Below are 16,912 nucleotides of genomic sequence, written 5' to 3'. Positions count from 1 at the left end.
GCTCTGTAAAAATGGAAGCTTTTGACATTGCTGCTGACAGACTTTTTCCCCTTCCTTTCTTGTGCTCCTTCATGTGGCCACACGTACAATGTCAGCAGCTGGGTTGATACTTGAAAGCTAGCAGAACTTCTACGCCATCAGCTGTCCCGTCACTTGTGAAGAAAAAGGAGAGGGGAAAGGCTGGTTTTGCTAAAATTATGAGAGCGTTTAAACTGTGATAACACTCGGCTAATACATCATTCATCAGAAGTGTCATGGATGTGCGTTAATGTCATGACAGGAGTAGGCAGATGACTGTTCCAGCTTAGACAGGAAAAGGCTGACGAAATGATGGCTCAGGACACTTTTAATAAGTTTCCTCCCTCAAACAACTGGCAGTAAACAGAGGACTGTAGGATTTAAAGAAATAACCATTCACTGGTGATTTCAGACACAGTTAGTGTTAGATGTGTAAGTCCACCAGGAAGACATTGTGCACTTTCTAGTAAATCTACTCATAACAGTACTGTTATAATGGCCTACTCACTATCTGTTTGACATTTTTGTTTTTTTTTTGACATTTTTAAAACATAAATTGTTCCCACTTCATATTAAATATATTTAAATTAAGTTCATACATTTTACAATGAAATTTTTGTGTAAATATGCGTAGTTCTGTGAACCTATCGAAAGATTTGCATTTGCTTCTATCAAGGCTAGGGTTAGGGGTATAGGGTGTAAGTGTAAGGGTAGGGTAAGGATTAGGGGTAGGGTTGATGCAAGACTCCAAATCAGCACAGTGTATGAATATTGCATATAATTCTTGGGAGACTTTTCACAGAACGAGGGTTACCATCTGAGTTGCTACTCACCCTAAATGTTGGTACAGTACAAGCAACACGTTTGTACACGATAAGTTAATTTTGTCAAATTCTTAATGTAACTACATATAATATACAAGACACCTAATACAATGTGGGATGCATTATTTCATTTTCTGCTTTTCATGAAAGACTGAGGAACTAATGGCAGTATTCTCCCTGCTTACTTTCTATTGGCAGTAAATGGTGTGGTGCAAAGGCAGTGAGGTGGAACTCAAGGCAATATCCTGTTTTAATTTGTGTAGGAGAGTGTTCACCTTTGACAATCATTGTAATTCAGCAAAAACTTGAACCCTTCTTCCAGAAACATGGCACAATAGTGTATACCAAAGAACACCCCATATTCCTGAAAATGTCCTGAACATTCTGCACATTCCTTCTACATTTGCCTTTGAAGTTGTGCTATGTATTTGTCCCTCTCTCTTAAACTCCAGATTCCTTACATCAATAATATCCTGATCGACATTTGCTATAATGATCGAAATGATAACTGACGAGAAAGATATTTGGTGCCAGATTTTAACACATTCTTTCAGCCTATAAGCTCTGAATAATAAGTATTATCAAGTCAATAAATAAATACATTTTAACTGATGCATGCATATTATAATCTAGATATTTAAATAAACTGAGTTGGCATTTCCTGTCTGTATGTTATTTAATATAAATTATTTGTGCTGAAAGAATACAAAGACTGTGAATGTGAAGCAAAATACGCTTTAAATCAGTTCAATCAACAGGTTTTTTTTTAGTAATTTAATGGTACATTTAATTTTTTTATATATATTTAATTTGATTTTTTGCAAGCAAGTCTGTTGAAAGTAATATACTCATGGAAAAAAAAAAAGACTGTTGAATGTAGTGTTCAGTAATTTGAGTGTTAAGGGACAGATGGCACTTAATCATGATAAGTAAGCTTCTTAAAAGCCTTTTTAAAGGATTTTATATTAGTCCATTTCACAGCTTCACTAAAAAATTTTAAACTTGCTATTAAAGCAAAGGTACACCAAGATGCCAGTCAACTATTCCTGCCTCCTGGTAGAAATCCTGTTTCACACATTAAACGATTCTAACCTTCTTACAACCGTTCTTCCAATTTCACCAGCATTGAAAATGCGCACATTGACAACCTACCATCTTAAAATTCATCATCCTGACACCTCGCCATCACCACAGGGCAAGATTAAGAATCAAACCCACGATAATTAAGGGACACCCAGATGCTTAATGTGCCGCTTCTGTGATGTTCTTCCTAGGCACTGCGATGACTTGGGCCTTGATGGCGTCATATAAATCCCACACAATTGATGGTCGACTTTTCAAAGATTCAGTGAGTGACCTTGCAACATTACCATCTTAAAGAAGTTCGGCTGGATATTACCGCTTGAATATGAGAGATGGCGGTGACGTGGTGCATTAAAAGAAAGTGAGGACATGTAATGTGAGCGGGCCTTTGAGAGCTGGTGCGTTTCCCTCATTAGGATAATAAGACATCCCTAAAATGACATCAGCTGGAAAATGTGGCAATTACAAAACCTTACTTTGGCTCCTTGGAGCAACAAGAACAAACCAATCCCTTGCAGCAATCTGTTCTGTATAATGTGTGTCATGTAAATGAAAGGTCTGAACATCCTCTTTTAATTTCAACACCTCACCTAGCTCGTTACCGATGCCTGGCTGGCTTCCCTCATTGCCACCATTTGGAAGTCCATTTTAACCATAGGTTAAATAAAATGCACAAATCATGGTCAGAAGGCAACAACAAATTGGTAAATTACTGGCCCACAATGTTTTGAGGATGCTGCTATCAAGCATCATTTCTATGTACTAAAATTAGGCCTATATTAAATTTTCAGCAATACTCGGCTAATGGTCACCATGTTTGCTGGTGGAGCGCATAATACCATGTCAGCATTTTACTTGTCTAAAAAAATAAAAATAATAATAATAATAATAATAGTAATAATAATAATAATCATCATCATCATCATTTAAAGGCACTATGAGGTACCTTGTCTACTTCAAATGTTTATTTCCTGTGTTTTCTCATAATCTAAACAAAGTTCATCTTTCGAGAAGCCTTAAAATGGAGGAGCAATGGAAAATGCAAAACCAAGAGAATACGTCGGAATTAACTGTTGCATTTTGTCCTTTTTCACTCTTTTAGGCCTATTTTAATATGATGTTGTTATAGAATTGACTTTCCTTTAATATAGAACACTCATACATTGGGTTACAAAGCCTTTTGTGACAAGCAATGCACGCCTGTTTATTGAATTTAAATTTCAGCTATGTCCTACCATACGGCATATTCAATACCGATAAGCCCTTATTAAGATTATTTTTGGTGGAAAGCGATTTAAATATCAAATTAGCAACAAAAAATACATAATAATAATAATAATAATAAAAAGGTACGGCAATTCATTAATGGGCGCCAAGGAGACTAATTATGTTGATGCAAGAGGAACATCCATGCACAGCCTGTATTATTGCCAGTGCTGGTCCTCTCTATAGGCAAAAAGCAAGTTGCTTAGGGCCCCAATCCACCAGGGGCCCCCCACACTGTCAAAGACATTGCAAGTAGTGTTACAAACATACTGACAGGGCCACCCACACAAGTTTTTGCTTAGGGCCCCCAAAAGGCTTGGACCAGCTCTGATTATTGCACCATACTAAGTCAGGTTATTTGGTGGTAGAACAAGCAAGCCGGAGACAACAGCATTGCAGATAAACGCAAGCTTTCTAAAACAAATAGTTGCCTATATGTATGCCATTGGCTCTGCAATTGAGTTAATGGTTGTTAGTTTAAATGTACAACTGACTGCATAGCCTATGCTATGAAGACACAAATTACACTCAGTAATAATCCATCCCTGCTGATAATAATCCATAACTTGACATAGTCATCAATATCTGAGAGATTGGCAGTTTTGACCTTATAACATTTAGTTAGTTTTATTATTATTATTATTATTATTATTTAAACCCCAAAATTCTCTTCCTTGTATCAATTTATTTATATATTTATTCTGAATTTTCAAATTTTTACTCTGTCAAATTATGCTTTGATTGGATTTTATTTCATTCTGAGATGTACCTGACTTTCTTAATCTGTCCTTATATTTTTATTTCTCTGATCATAGCCTATTATAGAGAAAATGTAAGACACGTACTGGCGTACTCATGCCACGTTGTTTCAAACCACACAGCAAAGGTCAACTTGGCTTTAACAATAATTTAATAATGCAGAAATCAGCAACCTATTCTCCAATTAGAGGAGCCCAAACAAACGCGCCCTGAGGCGAATCTTTCCTACAGTCTATTCAGTCCTCCAGGGGATGTTATTATGCTCAGAAAAGAATAGCATTGCAATGTTCACTTAATTATGTTCCCCTATGAACAGAACACTCACGTGATTATTTACGTCTCGTGTAGAATAGTCTCATTTAGTGTAACCATTTTTTTTTCTTTTTTTTTTTTTTTTTTGGACAAAGATAAATCTGTGCCTCTATAACCACAGTTTTTCTCTTTTTACCGGGATATAAACGACTTTGGTCATGTATTATGTATATATTTTTAGTGTTGTGTTTAATTTTTGGGCCCCTTCTCATTTCGATTTTGCTGCGTTTCTTATTTAAAATTCCGTTTGTTCAATTTAGACCTCTCAGACTTTTAAATTAATTAGGTTAGTGTTAGGCTTTTGCCATACATTATACGACAGGTACGAAGTAGGAATGCAATATTAACTAGAGAAGAAAAAATATATATTTATAACCTACATTTATATGTTTAAGAACGAAGAGGGTCCTGTGTTTGGTTAATTGTGTTCTTTACAGCGGGTGCCCCAAGTGTTGCTGATTACAACGAATGAACAACAGTAAATATTAATCTCGGGAGACTTCTACAGAAGCCTATAATTGTTTATATGAAATGTTTCTTTTAATTCACTCACGCTGAGAAGGCTCACGCCTGCTGTCTGTCCGCGGCGGTTCTCCCACAGAACAGCTGCCAGACCGGGAGCAGCTTAGCCATTCCCAGAGCAAATGCATCAAACCATCTTTTCTCATATAGCATACCGGTCCCGAGAGTACTTGAATGCACGCCTATGCTAATGAGTTCAGACGGGCTTATAGAGTTTACAAAGAACTTGTGTTTTACCCTATGTATGAAAAGGTAGGCTATATATATATATATATAGAGAGAGAGAGAGAGAGAGAGAGAGAGAGAGAGAGAGAGAGGCAATATCAGCTTAAAACAAAATGCATGTTTTGTTCATTCATCTTAAACTGCTGTTTTATAAGACGATAATTAGATTTAGATCTTTAAAATTAAAGGCCTACGTTTTCTAGGTCTTAAAAAAATGACGGAAGTTGACGGAATTCAGACCAAAATGTATATTTCTTGAATTGAAGAATTATGGAAGGCATTTTTTTTTTTTACTTGTTTTTTAATAGAAGAGCCCTCAGATGGTCGCATTAAAAAGAATAAATATACAGCCAACCTTCAAGAGAAAGCGTCTGACATCTCATGAACTTTTTAAATCATTTCCTCTTTATTTCACCCTTTCTTTCCATCTAATAAACTTTATAAGCTTATGTACTAGTATAAGTGTATTTGTACCAAAAAAAGAAAAAAAGACAAAACAAACAATCTGACAATGAGCAGTTCATTTACTGTCACGGTCACAGGCTCGTCTGTTTTTAATTTGGCCTCTAAATCAGAAATGGTCGATTTGAAATAATACATCTTTTTCTTCGATAAAATCGTCTCTCAATGTATTCTGCAGGTAAAAATGCGTCTTGAGAATGTTCAGCGCAGTCCCTCACATCACGTGTGACACATTTGTCTCTCAGTGTTTGTTCATAGTTTTACCGAGGATGCGGTGTGCCCGGTATTGGGTTTAGTGCCGGTTGTCCCCCGGGCCCGAGACCGTGAATGAGCACTCTGGGGACGAGCGGTCTCTGGAGAGATGGATGCGGCGTGGACGGAGTCCGGTACATACTGCTGTACATGGCAGCGGCGGCGGCGGCCGCTGTCGTGCTGTCCACGGTCCCTAACAAACTCGGGTGATAGAAATACGGAGACGGGAACATTCTCTGTAAAGCCGAATAATTTCCAGCTTCAGCCAGCAGTTCTAATCCGACAGCCGTCTGCCTCTTCCATTTCGTCCTGTAATGAGATCAAAATACAATAACAAATTAATAAACTTCTCAAATTCATCATCAAAATCATTATGGACCAGATTATTCGGGACGTGTTTGGTTGATCCGGCACAACCCAAATAATAATAAATGAAAATAAATAAGAAACCACTTTAATAAAATAAAACAGTTAGGCATGCAGGAAGGTTTGTTCAATTCTACAGGCTATATAAGAATATCTATATTGTGTTTATGAAATTTTTTCAATTTCCATTTTTCTTTTTCTTTTTTTAACATTTATTTTTTATTATTATTATTCTGGCAAATTGTGTTTTTTAATGCATTTATAATTAAAAGTTCAGTGAACTCTTTAAAGCACTAGATGGTATGAGTAACAAATAAAGGTACAAAAAAATATATATATGAAAGTTAAAACTGAAAATTATAGGCAAATATGTATAAAATATTTGGGGCCTTACTTAAAAATATTTATAAGTTACAATCAAATTACCTAATTGTTTGACATGACAAAAACGTATGCAATAAGTATGAAAAAAGCTTGAATTTTGGCAAAGCCAAATATATATAATGAAATAAATAGTCTTCAGCGGAAAAAAACAAAAAAAGGCCACACAATCGTGGGACTAGCTTAACATTTTATCAACATAAACTACATTTTAAACAAAATGCTTGTACAAACAAAATACAGAGCGTGCACTTTTTTCTGTTTCAATCTTATTACGAACATCTGATAAGAACAACAAAACCTCTTTCGTTTTATTACTATTTTTATTAATAGCCTATTATTATTAGGCCTATTATTATTATTATTTTATTATTATTATTATTATTATTATTATTATTATTATTATTATTATTGTTGTTGTTGTTGTTGTTGTTGTTGTATTTTATTTGGAGCTATAGGCTAGAATATTATTGTTATTGACTATTATATGAAGCCTTACCGTCGGTTTTGGTACCAGGTCTTGACTTGTGTGTCTGTGAGGTTGAGGGCTGCTGCTAGGTCCATTCGGTCTTGAACACTGAGGTATTTCTGACGCTCGAAACTGCGCTCCAGCTGGTTGAGCTGATGGTCGGAAAAAGCCGTCCGCGCTTTGCGAGGTTTTTTAGAGCGGACGGGCGGACTGTCTCTGGAACTGGAAATTTCCCGATCGCCCTCTTCTTTTGTTCCTAAAAATTAAATACATAAATAAATAAATAAAATAATGATAATAAAAATAAAAATATGGTACCAAATGTTATAAAAAATTATTTAAAAATGGTAAAAGGTATTCATTTTAATATTACTTTAGTAAGTTTACACAGCATGAGTAAAAAGTACATTCTATGTGTTAATTGTTGTATAAAGGGTTTCATCTGATAACTTGTGATGGCTACAGGCCTTTTATTATCCACGGAAATCTGCAAATCTGGTTAGATCTGATTATTTAAATTTGTTTTTGTGGACTACCAGAGTGTTTAGAAAATTCAAAGAGCAGGTAAAACAAAATGTGTTTATATTTGCCTCCCACATAAAATAAGTCGATCAAATGAAGACAAAATAAATTAATAAATAAATAAATAAAATAACATTACGCCAAAACGAGCAGAATCGATATTTTTACGGGGCTCCGTGATCCCCCCTTAAGGAACAACAATAATCTCTCTAATTGACCCACTAGGGAGGATCCCACACCGGGCAAAATTCACCAGCCTTTACATCTGTTATGCTAATATCAGAGAATAACCTCAATGAAAGACTACCAATATTGTTTTGACCACTGGTTCTTAAAGAAGAAGAAGAAGAAGAAGAAGAAGAAGAAGAAGAAGAAGAAGAAGAAGAAGAAGAAGAAAAACAGACGAATTAACAAAACCTTACATTTACATTTCTACGTGAACGACAACATATTTTAAAAACTTAACAAAAATGTTCAGACTCAGAGTAGATATTACCATGCACTGAAATCACATGCACGATAGCTAATGTTCCACTGATGGATTCACAGTGTTTTAAAATCTAATACAGAAGTCTTTACTTTTTGGCCCCCAATAAATAAATAAATAAATAAAACGTGAAATGTTCTTATGTTACTTAATGTAAGCCTGACCCACAGTCGTAAAGCATTCCATAACTCAATGCGCCTTTAACTGTTCAATGCTAAATACTCTCATTTGAACTCATATTCTTAGATTTGCATTGTTAAAGTACACCGAAATAATATTGAAAGCCATTTTACAATTAAAATGGCTTTAAAGATGTTTTCTGAGCACTTATTCATTCGTTTTTATTTCCTATGTATTTATTTGGATACTCTGTACAACGTAATAAAGAACATCGTAGTAATAAATAAAATCCGTATATTTATTGTGAGTGCTTTTTGATTCTTCTAATAACACATTGTAATTATTATTGCAATTAATTATATTTACATAGTTTCACCGTATTTGTTCATTTTTTGCATGTAAAAACACACTCTTACCGTTACACTTAAAGTCGCTCTGCATGTCATCTCTTTTGTCTAGTTTGCTTCTGTTTTCATCTTGCTCTAGTTTGGGCCTGATGCCGTCCGGGCCGGTTCCGCTGTCTGTTTTGGGGCTGTGGAGTGGAGATGGTACACTGGTGCTGTAAGGAGCGCACGCTGCCAGCGGTTTACTATCACCCAAAATGTCTTTGATTAGAAAGGAGGAGGTGGCAGTCCTAGGGGCACAGCCGGCCTGCCCGAGCGGATGAGGCTGGGGTGAAAGCTGCAAACTCTGAGCCTGACTGTGATGATGATGGTGATGGTGATGCTGAAGGCTATCTTGGACCAGATGCGGTTCGGGATGCTCCATCGTGACCGAGATAGGAGATGAGGGGGCTGTTCCCACAGTGTCTATCTCCGAACATGGTGATGGGGTCGCCTGGCTCCTGAAATCCGCTGTTCTGTTGCTGTCACAAAGGCGAAAATCTCCGTTCATCAGTACTGAGCTGCCAGAATTGGTTGTGGACAAAATAGTGTCTATTCCGAAACTAGACCCGCTGGATCCTTCCATAGTATAAGAAAAGAATGAGTGCTTAAGTCGTCTTCATAACAACTTTCCTGTACAACTTTTTAAAAGAAAAAAAAAAAAAAGAAGAAGAAGAAGAAGAAAGAAAGAAAAAACAGCAATCAAACAAAATATATTACGAACAAACTTACGGAACTTAAAAAGTTAACGCAATTAAAAACCCCGAAAAAAGTATAAAATAAACATATCTAAAGCGCAATTAAAAATAAATAAAATCATTGCACTTAAGCAAAGAGAAAGAGAAATATAGCCCGCGCTCCAAGATGTTGTTACATTCAAGGTGAAAGGTGGAAAGCAAGTGGATCTGTGTAGTCCACGTCCTTTTTGTTATGGTTATTGAACTTTTTTTCAAAATTGAGGTGTGGAGAGATTGAGATGCTCTAACTCCTCGACATCACGCTCCCTTTTGCCACTAATCGTTGTAGTGTTGCTCTACAATGACTTCCTACATTGACGTCATATCTTCTCCTTTATCATAACACACTCCTCGTGTCCCCGATCTCTCCTCTCATTGGTTACATGGTGACGCGTTTGTCCAATCAGCGATTTTTACTTCATCATTACGCTTTAGAACCTCTCGTCGATTTCTCTTGAAACCTTCCCACTGCAACACTGTCTCAGACAACATCTTCATTAGACTTAAACACTTATTTTTAAACATTAATGGTAACGCTTTACATCACAATACCCATGTAATACATATTAGATGTTACTATAATTAATTACTACGGTTCCGTGGATAATATCAGTAACAGAGATAGCGGCTCCTCAAAATAATTTCACAAAATTAAATTAATATTATCCAGTGCTTACTAATGCAATTCTTTTATATTAACTCTTTAATGTATTGTAAATTATAGGCTACTATACAGGCATTGCCATCTATTGTAAATGGCAATATGTTTCCATTATTTAGTGTTGAACTTTAGTTAAGCATTGCATTTCTGGTTTGTTTGGTAGGCCTATTCATTAACTGAATTAGCCTAGGCTCCAATGGATGTTAAGTTGATAATTATTTCTTCGAAAGAAACCTCACAATAATAATCGCTATTGGCAAATCCAAATTGTGTCATTTATTCTTTTAAGAGCTGGAATCAGTGAAACGTGCTGGGGAAACAAGCCCGTTTTTGGGCTGATAGTCACTGTGTGTGTCAGGGTCTTTGAGTGAAAGCACTGATTCTAAATAGCTCAAGGGAATGAAATGATGGCGAATATTGTACATGACACATGCTCGACTCCTATCTTGCCTTTTATCAGCTTTAGTTCAGTTTATATGTTTATACACGAGAGGACAAAATACGTTAAATTGGGATTTTTCAGACTGGGGAGCAGAAATTAACCAAAGGAAATACTAACGAATTCAAAACAGTCTTCACCTCTCTTATAAGGAACATTATGAGTAAACTAACTGTCACGATATAAAAATTAGACTATGTTAGACACTTATCTTTGATTTTTTTTCTTTTCTTTTTTTTTTTTTTCTCTTCTTTTTTAAATTCCAGCTCCAAATGTTTTTGTGTACACGGTTAAGTGTGAAGATTTATATCGAGATGACGATGCGATATACCTGGACGTATCTGATGCCTCATGTGTTCTCCAACAGACGGACTCAGAGCTGGTTGTATCAGGCTGCTCATTACATTTTCTAGGTTTGTTACGATCGTGTTTCCCGTGGATCTTCCGACTGAGCTCTCAAACCTGTTAACAGCCTCATCCTATAATGGACCGAACCGAGATTCCTTAGCCTATTTAATTAACTAATCGACGTGGGAGTCATCATATAGGTTTGTTCTCAGCACCGCTTCAATTTTCTTCATTTATATTTTTATTTTTATTTATTTATTTATTTATTTTTTAAGAAGAAAAAAGAATTAGTTAAAATGTAAATATTCATACATTTTACACTGGCATCTGGAAACAATTTTATATATGTTTACACATTTTATGCGTGTTTATTTATAGCCAAAGCCAATATATTTTATGCTGTAATGATTATGTGATTAAGCTGTAATCGGTAGTAAACGTTAGGGAAAAAAAGAAAAACAAAAATCGGCTACAATGATGAATATAAAGGATTTCATGTTCGGCTACATCAAATGTTTCGCCTGAAAAAAAAATAAAAAAAAGAAAAAATAATTGCTGGCTGTTTAATCATTCATAATGATTATACTGGAGATTGTCTTTTAGATTTTTTAATACATTTCTGAAGAATGTAAGATGTTTACATGTTTATTTTTTTCTTTTATTTATTTATTTATTTATTTATTTTCTGTCTCACGTAGTTTGTTGTTTCTCGGTGCGACCTTATTTATTACTTATTATCAGATATGTGGTTTAAAGTTAATTTAAAATGGCCAACACAAGGTTTTGTAAATATAATACTAGGCTACACATAGGGTAGGCTATATTACGATTTATATAGCATATGTTTATGTCAATCTGAATTATACAAATATTGTGCTTGGCTTGTAATTCTTCAAATGCCTCATATCTGTACTGCTCTGATTACGAAGTGAAGTCGTTGTTTATCATGAACTGAAGTCGTAGTACGTTAATATGCTTGTAATATCCTTGTGGTGAAACACACACGCTGAAATTGTTTTACACACGTTCAGTATGTACACTAGGCGGCGGCAAAGCTAACTCTGAATCCCTGTCATTAATCGCTTGAAGTTGCTGGTTTACGCAGGGCAAAACCACTCTTCATACCCATGTAGAGTAGGCTAAAGTTTTACTTCCAAGCTAAATTCAGCTAAATGGCTCTAACCATATTGCATATCCGAAGTAATCAAATAACAAAACAATTTGCTTACACCCATGGTGGTAGCCTACTTGATGTAGCCTCCTCAATTTACATTTCTGAATTTAGTCAACATCTAGCCTAACAATTTTAAGGTCACACCTGAAGGCATTATATAGGCTACATACCTAAAATTCCTTATAGAGATCTTCCATTTCTCTAAATATAATGTTTTGCCCAGATACGCCCATTTGGTGTCCTAGCCTACTGATGTAGGCTACTTGCCATTTTAAACATATATTCAAATTAACAGTTAATTGAGTTAGAGGTCTGAACTGTGTTTTGCCCCAAGATATGTGAAAACGATCTACTGGCAATGTATGTTGTTTCGCTGAAGAATATCAAAGCGATGGTTCAACACGCTCGTCTGTCTCATGAGACTACAGCAGCATGTTCATTAACAGTTCACTAATTGCAGCAACTCATTGGGATTCAGTCAATCGCTTTATTGGGTTTAAGGGCGCCGCTGGAACAAATTGAACACAACCAGTCAGGGTTTCATCTGATGGTCGATGATCGGACAGTGAAATTGTAGTTTGCACTACAATTGACCCTCGAGGGTCACTGTTGAAACTGTCACTTTTTGTGGTTATGCTGAATGCAGGATAATTAATTTGTGGTAACAAAAATCAGAATGCTCATTTTCTTATTACCCTCACTGTTTGTTTATTTATTTATTTATTTATTTTTAGATTGCATTAACAATAGTTTCGGTATGATGATACATTTAAGTTTATTCATAGTCCAAGGAAAGGTTTACTATATGTAGCCTAATTAGTGCTAAATTATGAGGCACTGAATCAAATGTCCCTGATGTCCCTGCCAGACCTAGATGCACTGTCATTTGAAGAGTAAAACGAATGTTCTTTTCTTTTTTCTTTTTTCTTTTTTTTTTACCATATCTTTGTCAAAATACATGCTTCTTCCTATTCTTTTCCCTAAGAGTATTGAAGTACTTGCAGATTCAAATGATGACACAAAGGATGTCCATTTGAATGAAAGACTGGCAATCAAAACTATCAAAATTTTGAACTTCACACATCCATGACCAATATGCTGCTGTGCATAAGGCCCTGCAAAAACTCAAAATAATATGCAATCTCCAAATCAGGATATTAAAGACGAATGTGCTTAGTAGCCAGAGATCTATGGAAATGGGTCCAGTGACAAGGGCTTATAATCACAATCGGTTTATATTTTGTGTAATCTTTAAAGCTCTTTGAGCAATGTAATGTAAAGAAGAAGAGTTGTTATTCAACGTATGTGGCTATTATTACTTATTAATAAATAAACCGGCCAAAACCACAATGATGTTAGTGTTACCGTAAGCACAAAATACCACCTCATTTCTATTTGCATTAAACAACAAAATGTTTAATGGTAGGCCTACCTGTTAAACGCCGCTGTACTATACTATACACACATACAATTACATTGTCAAACCCTTTCTGTTGCCTAAAAATGGTTGTGTATTGTTGTGTATGTTGTGTATTTAAAATGTGTTTTTCAGTGCAGGTGCCATTATACTATTAGTAAAACAGGTTGTAAGGGATGCATGTAACTGCCAGTGCAAATAAGAAAGGACAGCATTGAACAGATCACCCTGTCTTACACAAAAATACATCTTTACTCAGAGAATCATGGGTCTGACAGAAGACAAATTAGCAGTCTATCACTAAACATGTGTAACATGGACAGGAAAAGGCTAACATAAAATTGTTATGAGAGTCAAAATTCAACAGGAAATATAATTTTAGAAGCTCTTGTATGAAAGGTTGGTGCTCTCTGTGAGCTCTGACATTTACAGCAGTGACTTTCAAGATCCCAATATTACAGTTTTTACTAGATCTTAACAGTATTTCCCCGCTTCCTTTCAACTGTGCCTGAATTTACACTGTAATAAAACATGTGACATTCAAGTTTAATTTGAAGTGCAGCTAGTATTAATCCAAAGGCAAACAAGGAGGGGAAATAATAACCCTTTGAGAAGGACAAGAGCCCGTGGCCTAGACACCAATTACAGTTTTAATTCAACACTCAAATCAAATGTTAAAATGAGAGCGCAAAAAGGGAGAACTCAAGTGCCCGTGAGCATCAGCGATCTCATTGTGTCTGCTTAAAGCAGCTATCCCTCCAACAGCTAAAATCTAAATTTTAGTAAGGTGACACATTCATCACACGAATGTCATCCCTACATTACTTCTCTTCTCTCTTTTTTTTTTTATTTTTATTTTTTTTTTTTTTTTTAATTTGTATTATTTTTTTTTTTTATTTTTTTTTCATGGTCTTTTCTATAGAGCATGCTCAAGGAAAGCACATTGATTTGTGCGCTCTGGCCACAGACTGGCCCTGACAACGTTGTTCTAGCAGTCAGAAGGGTCTTTACAATCACCTTATTACCAGAGCTGTCAGTCAGGGCCGTCCGCTGCTGCCTCAGAATGTGTCCGCGAGCTGCATTCCTGCGCGCGGCTGAGCGCGTGATTGATCCATGCTGATGGCATCGAGCCTCATGACGTGTGATTCTATAGCGCGTGCACGCTTCACGGAGGTAATCGGGGGGATCAGGAGGGGGTCAGTGTCATTTCCTATTACCTGAAGTCTAAAAGTGAAGAAAAAATAAATAAATTAAAAAAATAAGAGAAAAGAGTGGGAGACAGAGGTGGAGGGTGGGAACACTGAACATTGCACAAGGGGCGACCGAGCAATTGAGCAAGACGCGAAAATGATTTCCATTCAAAGCAACAAAAGGCAGATTGAGATTGTCCAGCATTGGTTTAGTCAGATTTAAAACCATTCGCACTTTATTACTGTGATAGGCATCAACACTGACAGAATGTTTGGAGGCTAAATCTGGGATAGGCCTATCTGTGTGTGTGCTGGAGTGCTGTTTTAACTGCAGTCATCCAAACTTAGTTTGGCACCTATGGCAGACTCGTCTTTCAAAACAAGTTTATCTCCAGAGGTTTCGCAAAACAAAACATTTTAATTTCCAAGTATTTTTTTTTTCTTAATGCTTCGTTAATTATAACTTAATTCAGAAGTGTGTACTTATAAAGACAGCTGAAGTGAATATAGATTATTAGAATTAATAGGTCTATTAACAAGCAACGCGTTTTTATAACAATGTAGGCCGTGGATTGCGCTATATATATTGTTTGCTACCCCCTTTTAAAACCTAAATGCGCATTTTAACTATTAGTTGAATAGTTGAATGCTATTGTGATCTGCTTGGTAGCCTATATAATCAAATGTATGTGCCGATACACTTTAGATCAATAAAGATTAACAATAACAACAGTAATAGTACAGTTAATAGTACAGTTAACACATATTATTTACAATGTCCAATATTATTTTATTAGGTTACATTATTTGTTTAAAATGTAATTTGTGTGAACACAGATCTCTAAATAATTAGGCTATGCTACCATATTTAATTATATTACATATTAATATTAAAGTATTAAAGGTTATTATTATTAGGCCCAGTAGATGCTAAATAATAAAGTTTGCCTTATTTCGCACCATTTGACATGTGGATTTGGCTAATAATAATAATAATAATAATAATAATAATAATAATAATAATATCTTATTCTTGCTCTTTCTGAGAGAGTCACAAATTATGATCCTGCCCTATAGCAGCTAAGCGACAGTTGGCGTGGCGAAAGAGGATGACGATCGCCTGTGTCAAGAACATTTATATTCATTATATCTCATCGCAAATATGTCGGCCGTTCACTCATACGTGCGCACTGTGCGTTCGAGAAAACACACGGCAAAAACACAAGACAACACAATTTAATCGAGAATCAAGCGGGTAAACACTGTGCATATTGCTGCTGCACCTGAAGGCAGCAGAACGAACTCACTGACGAACCCCGGCAAAACCCTAGCGCGAGTAATGAGAGATAACACTGCATTTTGCAACACCCAAAATAAAGGTGAAATCATCAATGAGCGGGAGCAGGGGTTGAAAAAGAGGGGAAAAGCAAAGCAATGATTAAATGATCAAAAGCTGGCGAAGTGAGTCTCCATGTCACTGCCAAGCACACTCATCTACCTACAAGTGAAAGTTTGGTTTCAAGCACAGTGTAATTATAGCTGGGAATGTCAGTTTGACATTAATGCAGCCAGCAGAAATTCCCTAATTGGCCTCAGAGGAGAAAGTGAACCAGAATATGTATTAACATTTTAAAAAAAAATAAAAATAAAACATATTTTGCCTAATCCATTCACTTTTCAACAATATTTGAAGACCAAAATGCCCCAGGCATGAGAATTTAAATGAGCAATTCTGTTTTTGAAGGAAACGGCCAATGAGACAGAAAATAGACTAAAGGGAAATCATTAATGTATGAGAGCTCCTGACAGGCCTGCCTGGTTGACTGGCTGGCCTGTCACTGGGAGTCTGTGTTCTTTAGCTTCATGCTATGAGCTAAGCAGATAACATGAAAAGACCCATAAACGTGCAGCCAGAAGTCAAAGCCTATTATCTGGAAATTCAAATGCAGTGGTGAGGAGGAGGAAGGGCTGGTGGGGGGAGGGGTCCAGGCCTAGTTCTTGCCAATAAAATAAAAAAAATCTCAGGCTCTGGTACGTGATATCAACTTACAGTGGCTGTGGAAAACATGTCTAAACACCATTCATATACAGTTGAAAAACTGGAAAGGTGAAGAGAGCAGCAAAATGTTTAAAGTTGGAGGTGGTGGTTCTGTCACAGGAGAGTGGGTAGATGTGATATGACCATATCAGGGGAAACACAGCAAAGTGCAGTCAGGAGATGTTAGGCCAGTCTCCTGGTGATGGAGCAGCTGAGGCTGACATGGCCCCAGGCTTGCCACTGCAGGGCACTCACTCGCCCGCACTGCCTTTTTAAAACAATACACAAGAGCTGCAACCAGAGGAAGCCATCATGGCACTGACCACAAGGGCAAGACATATTACCTCCAGCAAGAATAAAGAAGGGATGAAAAGTTGGTGTGGACTGAGTGAATGAATATATGAAGGAAAGTGAGAATATTAACAGATCTCAGACTATGTGGCACTTTAGTGTGACA

The 16,912-nt window shown here is 36.2% G+C and overlaps 1 protein-coding gene across 1 annotated transcript; it reads right to left on the bottom strand.

Moving 5' to 3' along the window:
* Positions 1 to 5,490: 5,490 nt before the first annotated feature.
* Positions 5,491 to 9,421, bottom strand: LOC127449635 (barH-like 2 homeobox protein). Its single transcript, XM_051713169.1, has 3 exons — positions 8,485 to 9,421; positions 6,970 to 7,195; positions 5,491 to 6,032 (listed from the first exon to the last, which is right to left on the bottom strand). The coding sequence occupies exons 1-3, from the start codon at positions 9,035 to 9,037 to the stop codon at positions 5,732 to 5,734; spliced, it is 1,080 nt and encodes a 359-aa protein (XP_051569129.1). The 5' UTR covers positions 9,038 to 9,421; the 3' UTR covers positions 5,491 to 5,731.
* Between the last annotated feature and the right edge of the window lie 7,491 nt (positions 9,422 to 16,912).

This window comes from Myxocyprinus asiaticus, chromosome 12 (genome assembly GCF_019703515.2).
Source record: "Myxocyprinus asiaticus isolate MX2 ecotype Aquarium Trade chromosome 12, UBuf_Myxa_2, whole genome shotgun sequence".
Taxonomy (NCBI): Eukaryota; Metazoa; Chordata; class Actinopteri; order Cypriniformes; family Catostomidae; genus Myxocyprinus; species Myxocyprinus asiaticus.
This window is presented reverse-complemented; position numbering and strand designations above follow the sequence as displayed.

Coding starts and splice junctions, on each gene's coding strand:
- LOC127449635 (XM_051713169.1), bottom strand. CDS start 9,037: ATGGAAGGATCCAGCGGGTCTAGTTTCGGAATAGACACTATTTTGTCC. Junction 7,196..8,484: donor GAGCGACTTTAAGTGTAACG/GTAAGAGTGTGT, acceptor TTTAATTTTTAG/GAACAAAAGAAGAGGGCGAT. Junction 6,033..6,969: donor ACCTGGTACCAAAACCGACG/GTAAGGCTTCAT, acceptor ATCTCATTACAG/GACGAAATGGAAGAGGCAGA.